This window comes from Aphanomyces astaci, assembly GCF_000520075.1.
Source record: "Aphanomyces astaci strain APO3 unplaced genomic scaffold supercont1.22, whole genome shotgun sequence".
NCBI lineage: Eukaryota > Oomycota > Saprolegniomycetes > Saprolegniales > Verrucalvaceae > Aphanomyces > Aphanomyces astaci.
The window spans coordinates 792,770-800,591 of NW_009798285.1; the positions used below are offsets into that span (position 1 = coordinate 792,770).

Below are 7,822 nucleotides of genomic sequence, written 5' to 3' on the forward strand. Positions count from 1 at the left end.
GGGTTTCAAAGTGTAACCGTCGTGTAACTGTCACGCCACAATAAGTCACCCCGCGCTTGTCCTTGCCGCAGCGAGTGGCATGGGGCGGTGTGTTGCTACGACTAGCTAGTTATGCACATGGCAGAGAAGGAAGCGCTAGAGGCGGAGCTGGCGCGGGAACTCGCCGCGCTCAACCTTGACGACGACGACGTTCATTACGAGGACGAGGTCGTCGAGGGGTACTGCCGATTGGACCTCGACGTCCTTCTCGTGGATATCGACGATAGTTCCGTCAGGTAGAATATCATCATACTGACCTCGTGCAAGGCATATCCCGTGACTCACCCTTCCATGTACATCCAGTCGCTCCGAGGTATGGCGCTCGTACGCCGCCGCCACAGCGCAATACGACGCCGATCTTTTCGCCATGTTGGAATCATCCCTTCAAGATCTGGCGCATTGTACATTGACTTCGCCTGCAACGTCGTCACATCCATTGCCGTCGATCGTGGTCGCATCACACGAGGCCCACCTGACGTCCCATCTCGTCGACCATTCCATCCATCCTCTTCACCCTCACGACGGCTATGATGCAGTGCTGTCGTGCCCGGACCACTGCACACCTATGTGCCTCGGACCTTGCACTGCCCATTGCGGTCCTCGCTGTGCGCATTTTCAAGCGCTGCAAGCGGCGGACGCGAGCGCCCAGGCCGCCGCCGCCGCAGAAAACGACCGTTTCATGCGACTGGCGCTGGCTTCCGTCGCGCAGATCGGCGCCGACGTCCGCCACGTCATTTCAGTCTCCCTACCGTTGGAAGCAGCGCATTCTTCTACATTGTCACGATCAAACCACGCAAACGCTGTCGCACTGAGTGACAGCGCCTTGCATCCTAGCGTAGTCGTACCAAACAACGCAACTCCAGACACTGTTTCAATCCAAAACGTATACAAACCGCTATCTCGATGCTTATCTGCGATACCGTGCGCATCTCCGCCATCCGGATTTACGGCGTGCTACTCCACTCCAGCGGAAGTGTCTAGCCCTTCCACGATCCTCTTGAAGCAATCCGAACAGCCACGTGGCGACGACGCCGCGAACCTCCGCATCGCCGCATTACATCGGTCGCAAGTCGATTTTCAAGAGGCAGAGCACGCGATGGCCGCGTACGAGGCGCAAGTGGAGGCCGCCCGACGACAGCGAGCGATCCTAGTCGAGGCCGAGACGGCGGCGTTGGCCCATCGGCGGTTGGAAGACGAGGCGGTGTCCAGGATAGCTGCACAGCACGACCGACAGGTGGCCCAAGAAGCCATCGAGAGCATGTACATGATGGCGGAGGAGCGGGAGGGCACGGCCCGGCGGCGGCAATGGCGGCGGGAGGCACAAGCAAGGCATGAAGGGGACGAGAGACGACTCATGGGTCATGAAGAGGCGCGAGCGGGGGCGATGCGGCGGGACGAGCAAGAAGCGATGAAGCGACTGGAAATGGAAGCTCAAGCGCGCGAACAGCGCCGACGACTTCAACAACAGCACGAGGACGCTCGAAGACGGCAACACGCCGAGCGATGCGAGATGGAAACTCAAGAAACCCATCAGCGAAAGGTCGACGCGGCGCTACAACTCGAGCAAGAGGCCAAGGAAAAGCAGAAACAGCAGCAGATTGAACAGGAAAAGTGGCAGATAGAGAGGCGAAAGCTCGCGGCCGCCAAGCAGGCTCTGGAAGAGATACACCAGTTGGAAAAACAACAGCAGCGCGAAGCCCTCGCCCGCCAGCAACTGGAAGCTGAACAACAGCAACTGAAACGACAGCGCGACGACGCCGTTCGACAGCAACTCGAGCTCGTCGAAAGGCAACGCGAAAGCCGGCAACGTCATTTTCAAAGGGAAGTGCTGGGCGCGGTGCGATCGCGGCTGCAAGAGAGCTCAGAGCGGCAACTGCTGTCGCTGGAAGAGCACCGGTCGGCTCTCGTAATAGTCGACGAGAAAGCACAGCGTCGGACGGACCACCTCACGAAATGGTGGCGACGGTGGCAACGTCGCGTAAAACTGTACAAAAGACTGCAAAAGCAGAAAACTATAGCGGCGGTCTTGATTCAGCACGCGTGGCGGGCCCTGGTGGCGCTGCGGACACTTCGACAAGCCCAGGTCAAGCAACAATATGCGAGGGCAGCACTGCGAGTGCAGCGTGGTTGGCGGCAGTGGCGCCATCGAAAACAGCAAACTTTGATGAAAAACCAGCAAACTTTGATGAAAAACCAGCAAAATCTCTTGAAAAACCAGCGCGCGGCCGCCGCCGCCACCACGGTGCAAGCCGCGTATCGAGGGTATTTCATTCGCAACAAGCTGGCGGCGGCCCTCGCCTCTGTGACAGTGCGTCCATGTGTTGTTTCTCCATACATTGGGCATGGGGTTTTGATTTGACATGAATGTTGGGTAGTTTGTCGACGGCGACGAGTTCGAGTACGACGAAGTGGATTTGGACGCGTTTTTGGGAGGAGCCCCCGAGATCGATGATGACGACGACGAGCGTGACGATGTCACAGGACCCCTCCCCCCTCTTCCCCGTCCGGGGTGGGCAGACCCCCTCGACGAGGACGAAGACCGAGGGGGAGGCGGTTGTTTGAACACCTCCCCCCACCCTGTGGTGCCCCACAACTTGTTCCCATCCCAAGTCGACGTGTTGGAGCGCGGCTTCTGCGAGTGTCTGCCTCTGAAACCACCCGCCGCCGCCGTCACGAAGGCGTCGTCGTCGTCGCTGTACAAACGCATGCAAAACGCCATAGCCCACGGCCGCAAAGGCAAGAAATCAAACGCCGCTGCCCCAAAACAGACCAAAGACAACAACAATACGACGGTAGTCAGCAGCGTCACGTGGTCGTCCAGTGGTAGAAAAGCCAAAAAGGTCAACGTACCGTCGCTTGTGGACCGGCTCCGAAAAACCACCGCCGCCACCCGATGATCCCAGCCGAGATTTTGAACAGTCCGTCCGCTCTAGGAAGCCCATCGCGTTGTGGCACACGCAAAACGCCAGCTTCAAGCAGGTCTGCATGGACATTTGCTTTCGCCAGTGCATATCCAGTTTCGGGTGAAGGGCAATCCTCCTGAATACAAGGCGATAGCGTGTGATCAAAATAGAGGTTGGGGGGTAAAACGCCCCCGTTGGAGCTGCCATTGGTTGCGGGTTAGAGCCCACGGGGACGATGTGTGGTGCGCACGGAAGGGTCCCATCTAGCCTGCCCTTGAAGTCCCACTGCGGTAGTTGGTTGTTCCACGCTCGCCATTGAAGTGGCGTCGTTAAGTAGTATAAAGTTTCACCGACACACGACATGTTGCCGTTGGATATCGCCCATTCGCTCGCGATGTACAGCTGTTAGTCGATGAAGGGCGGCGGCCAACTGCCACGTCGTTACGACACGTAATTGCGGTGATACAAGTCAATCTCGTTTATTTTCTCACTCGAGCTACGAAGAGTTGACATGGCGCGACGCGTCGGTGTGAAAGGGCACCTGCCGTGGTTTGCCCAGCCCAGTTGGCTCCAGGATGCCGTGGTTGGCCTCGTCCACGGCTACACGGGCCAAGTGGCGGCGCGGTGGCATGTCGTTCCCCGGGGGTTCATGGTGTTTGGGACGCTGTGGGACTCGATTGAGCTGGACTCGGCGCAAGACCAGTTCGACTTGGACATGGGGCCCGTGTCGTCGTTCCCCGTCCGCATGTTCCGCGAAGGCGGTGTGTTCTCGCACGACGAGCGGCGATGGATTCGCGATGGCATCTGCGAGCGCATCCTGCAGCTTCGCGCGACGACCACGAGCCAACCGGACCGGTCGTTTTTGAATTCGTTCACGTACATCCACTACGACGTCGTGGATGCCGCGAGCCACCGGTTTCAGTTTGCCATGCTGTATTCCGAAGGCAACGAGGAAGGCGACGCGTCGGGCTTTTACGCAGTCGTGTGGCACCGCCAGACCCACCAAGTGGTCGCAACGTGCTCTGGAGACGGCAACGTCGGCCATACGTTCCTGCAATGGCATGACGCGTGGCTCACGCACACATACGTGCCCCACGAAGGCCGGGGGTTCATGCCAACCATGACCCGGAACTGCATCCTCCGAACCAAGAAGATGCAGAGAAATACCGGGTGGAGCTTGCTCATGGAGTACTTGAACTCGACCGACAGTCGCCGCGGGCTCTACTTTAGCCACACGCGCCACGAACTCGAGCGCCTCGTGCCCGTGGCGGCCAAGCTGGCGCATCCGTCTAAGTGGTGCTTGTTCCCGCAGCCGATTCCACGGTCACTCGTCGTGGATGTGGCCGCCATGTACTTGCGAAATTTGGACATTTGGAACAAGAAGGTCGTGTCGAGGGTGCCCATGGACGTGTGGCACGAAGTGGCGTCGTATTTGGGCGAGTTGGTGTTTTGGGATCACACGTGCAAGTCTCTCGGCCAAGACTAGCCCTCAACCCTCCGCATGTGTACAGAATAGTACACACTATGTCGTTCCCCCGGCTATTGAACCCTAACGTTACATACGGTTACACTGACAGTTCGTTTTGCATTATGAGGGAGGTCATTTTCACAGGAACCGGGCGCATACACATGGCAGTGCACCTAAGACGTATTGTGGCCTTCGGTATAGCAGGGCTTGGTCTACTGGTGCCACACTCATCTGGTTTGACATCGTTAGCCTACCAATCTTACGATGTCTCAGCAACGGAAACTGGATCGACGGCGCCACGTGTTGGATTGATGGCAGTGTCGACTTGTGCTGCGTCATCAGGGGCGTTCGAGTGCTCCGTCACACTCCTCCTCATGCCAGGCATGAGTTGTCGTCAATGCTCGGGGGTAGCAGGGTGCTCAACGTGTCGCAGCTACCAGCTTATGCCGCAGAAACGATGTCGCAGAATTCCTCCTACCACACCAGCATCGACAACAACTAGCAACCAGACAGAACGACCGATAAGCTCGATAGAACGGCCAATAACGCTACCGACAACACTTGAACCGACGAGCATGTCGCCCCCTTTACGACCCACGACCACCCCCACTTCGATGAGCACTCCAGATGCCACGACTGCAACGACTGGTATCGTTCCTTCCACCGCGGCACCACCTCCCATCAGCACCGCCTCCTCCATGACGATAACACCCATCGCAGTATCATTTACAATTACCAAAGCCCCCACTGGCCTTACACCACCTTCATCTGCCACGATTACCTCCACTACTCCATCGTTAAGTTCCACTACACATGATCGACAGTTCACCAGCGTCAGCACTCCACCACCAACAACTCCATTGCCAACCGGGTCGGCTCAAGGGACTGCTTCACTCTCAACAACTCCTCCTTCACCAACCCAAGAACTCGACGACGAAGACGTGGAGTCAATCGATGATCCGTCGGAGCCCACCAATTCGACTGCCCCCCGTCGGTCCCGCAGTCCTCGTCGCACCAGCACCACTCCCCAGCCACCCACAATCCCCCCCAACGCGTCTACAGCCGCCCCCAATCAGCCCCCGGCGCCTACTGCACTCCCTGTCTTGTCCAGCGGGGCTATCGCCGGCATCGCCGTCGGCGCGGTGGTCATCTGTTTGAGTGCCATGGGGGGTTACATGTGGAAGAAGACGAAGAAAGCGCACGCAGACGTGTACCGGGAAATGCTGCTCAGCGACCACACCACGGGCAGTGGCCAGTACTTGGCGATGCTTTAACCCGTATCATGTACACTATTTTTTTATAGTATTGAACTCGTCTAGCACACTATTTGCTTGTTAGAGATAGCGCGTCATGCGACTGCTATGGGGCGTCTGAATTTCCTTGAGGGCACTCTTGAGGCTGTCGTGAAGGGCATGGAGCTGTCCGTGGCTGCACTGCAACAGCTGAGGCATCGCATTGTTGGCAGAGGTCGTGACTTGAAGAGTTAGCACCGGGCTCGCGTGATGATGCAGTGTACGCGTTCCAATCTAGGATGGCGCGAATGAAGCATGGGTACGTGTGACGAGGTGCAGCAGGAAGGTGTGCACCTCCATGTCCAATCGCCAGTCGAACGAATGATACGCTGGTACCCCGAGCGGCGCGTGCCACGCAACAGCTGCCTTGATTTGGTCCTTGTTGTCGACGTAGTACTACAACCGTCGAGAATGACAACCTGATGCTGCTGGGGAGAGAGAGAGGCGTATGAACCTGTACGAGGACATCGACGTGGGCGGGAGATAGATTGAGGCTCGACACTGAATGTGCAAGGTCTGCGGGCGACAAGTCTTTCTGCACAGGTTCATTCGACGTGAGCGTACACGGGATCCATGAGCTTCACAAACCTTGGACGCTTCGGTGAGAATCGTGCTCAAGCCCAACACTGCACGATCCATGTCTTCTGCCACCAACCCCACAGTTGCTACACGCATGGATCAGTGCGATGGAGCCCTCTTTCCATTTCCTACATGCATGGCGACTGAGTTTGCGGCGCAACTTGTCCGACGCTGCAGTAGATGGGACGTTAAGCTGCAACATCATGCATAGGTCTTCCAGCTCTACATTCCGCGCATGAAGATACGAAGAAGACATTGGAAGAGGTCGTACGATCCGCCGCAATGGTTTCGACGACCGCGGCATCACGCAACACCCGCGTATCAAACGTCAATCCGCCCATGGTGTGATTTTGTTTCGGCAAAAATCCAACGCCACAACCGGATAATTGGATCACTTATTATCCGACATGCAAATACTTCGTTTGAAATACCAGTAACGTTAACGTTGACTTGTAGCATTTCAAAAAATATTGCTTCTTGGCAACTTCCAGTGAATCATTAATTTCATTAATAATCAATAATACTTCAGCTCATATTTATAGTATTAAGAGCATCTGCACCGGTGCCAGTAACTGCCTGATTCCAGTAACTTAACCGGATGATTTACTGAACTTTGCTGAAATTCCCAAAAACGCGTTCGCACCAGCCCAGTAGCCCAATAAAAATTTATTGGAGTCCAATAAAAATTTACTGGACTCCACCAGACCAACAAAAAACCCAACAAATTTGTGTGTATTTTTGTTGGTCTGGTGGAGTTCAGTAAATCAATAGGCCAATCAAACACCCGGTAGAGAAGCGAACTCACTTCGCGATTGGGTTTGTTGCGGAATGAAGGAGCGCTCGAAGAACTTCACAGTGCACGAGCAGATCCAGCTTTGCCAAGCATGGCTGAGGGTGTCCCTCGACCCTGTAGTAGGCAATGACCAAACTGCCAGCAACTTCTTCGGTCGTGTAGCTGAAGCATTCAACAGCAATTCAGAGTGCACTCAAAGGTATTTCAGTTATTGATTGAACACGGACATACAGCGGCACATTGAGCCTTTAATCGATTCGAATACAATAGAACCGGTGAAAGCCTCAACATACATTGGAGGGATACCATTAACAAGCAAGTTGCGTGCTTTGCCTCGGCGCTGAAGCTGTCGAAGTCGATCGTGCGTTCGGGATACAACAACGAGCAGTACTTAGCAGATGCTCATGAGTATTACAAGGCTCAAAAGTGGAACAAGAAACAGGCTTCGTTTCGATTGATGCATTGCTGGGAGATCCTTAAGGATCAACCCAAATGGATGCGCGAGTCATCTGACGCCGCACAACCTGCAGCGACCTCATCCGTCACGCCCACTCAGTAGTGGGCGTGACGGATGAGGTGCTGCAGGTTTGCTCTTGATACGTCGCAAGAAACTCGTCCACTAGGAGCGAAGCGCGCTAAACAGCAACAGAAAGGTATGACGTATAATATTTTGAATTGTATATTGCTTCGAAGTATAATTATATTTTTGTATAATATTTTGAATTGTATATTGCTTCGAAGTATAATT

At 55.4% G+C, this 7,822-nt stretch overlaps 5 protein-coding genes across 6 annotated transcripts; 4 read left to right on the forward strand and 1 right to left on the reverse strand.

Annotated features, from left to right (window-relative positions):
* Positions 1-21: 21 nt before the first annotated feature.
* H257_09369 (hypothetical protein) lies at positions 22-2,936 on the forward strand (the record flags this gene model as incomplete). Its single annotated transcript, XM_009835571.1, has 3 exons — positions 22-275; positions 343-2,347; positions 2,415-2,936. Exons 1-3 carry the CDS (start codon positions 112-114, stop codon positions 2,934-2,936), a joined length of 2,691 nt encoding a protein of 896 aa, XP_009833873.1. The 5' UTR covers positions 22-111.
* A 517-nt stretch (positions 2,937-3,453) lies between these two features.
* H257_09370 (hypothetical protein) lies at positions 3,454-4,428 on the forward strand (the record flags this gene model as incomplete). Its single annotated transcript, XM_009835572.1, has 1 exon — positions 3,454-4,428. One exon carries the CDS (start codon positions 3,454-3,456, stop codon positions 4,426-4,428), a length of 975 nt encoding a protein of 324 aa, XP_009833874.1.
* Positions 4,429-4,536: 108 nt separating this feature from the next.
* On the forward strand, positions 4,537-5,689 carry H257_09371 (hypothetical protein). The gene has a single exon (XM_009835573.1). It carries the CDS (start codon positions 4,572-4,574, stop codon positions 5,682-5,684), a length of 1,113 nt encoding a protein of 370 aa, XP_009833875.1. The 5' UTR covers positions 4,537-4,571; the 3' UTR covers positions 5,685-5,689.
* Positions 5,684-6,640, reverse strand: H257_09372. Of its 2 annotated transcripts, XM_009835575.1 has the most exons (6): positions 6,553-6,640; positions 6,414-6,503; positions 6,291-6,367; positions 6,157-6,237; positions 5,997-6,098; positions 5,684-5,936 (listed from the first exon to the last, which is right to left on the reverse strand). In XM_009835575.1, exons 1-6 carry the CDS (start codon positions 6,620-6,622, stop codon positions 5,745-5,747), a joined length of 612 nt encoding a protein of 203 aa, XP_009833877.1. In that variant the 5' UTR covers positions 6,623-6,640; the 3' UTR covers positions 5,684-5,744. The 2 variants fall into 2 exon arrangements, with proteins under 2 accessions (XP_009833877.1, XP_009833876.1); XM_009835574.1 differs by having other exon boundaries at positions 5,684-6,098.
* A 469-nt stretch (positions 6,641-7,109) lies between these two features.
* H257_09373 (hypothetical protein) lies at positions 7,110-7,633 on the forward strand (the record flags this gene model as incomplete). The annotated part of the gene is made up of 2 exons (XM_009835576.1): positions 7,110-7,273; positions 7,345-7,633. 2 exons carry the CDS (start codon positions 7,110-7,112, stop codon positions 7,631-7,633), a joined length of 453 nt encoding a protein of 150 aa, XP_009833878.1.
* Between the last annotated feature and the right edge of the window lie 189 nt (positions 7,634-7,822).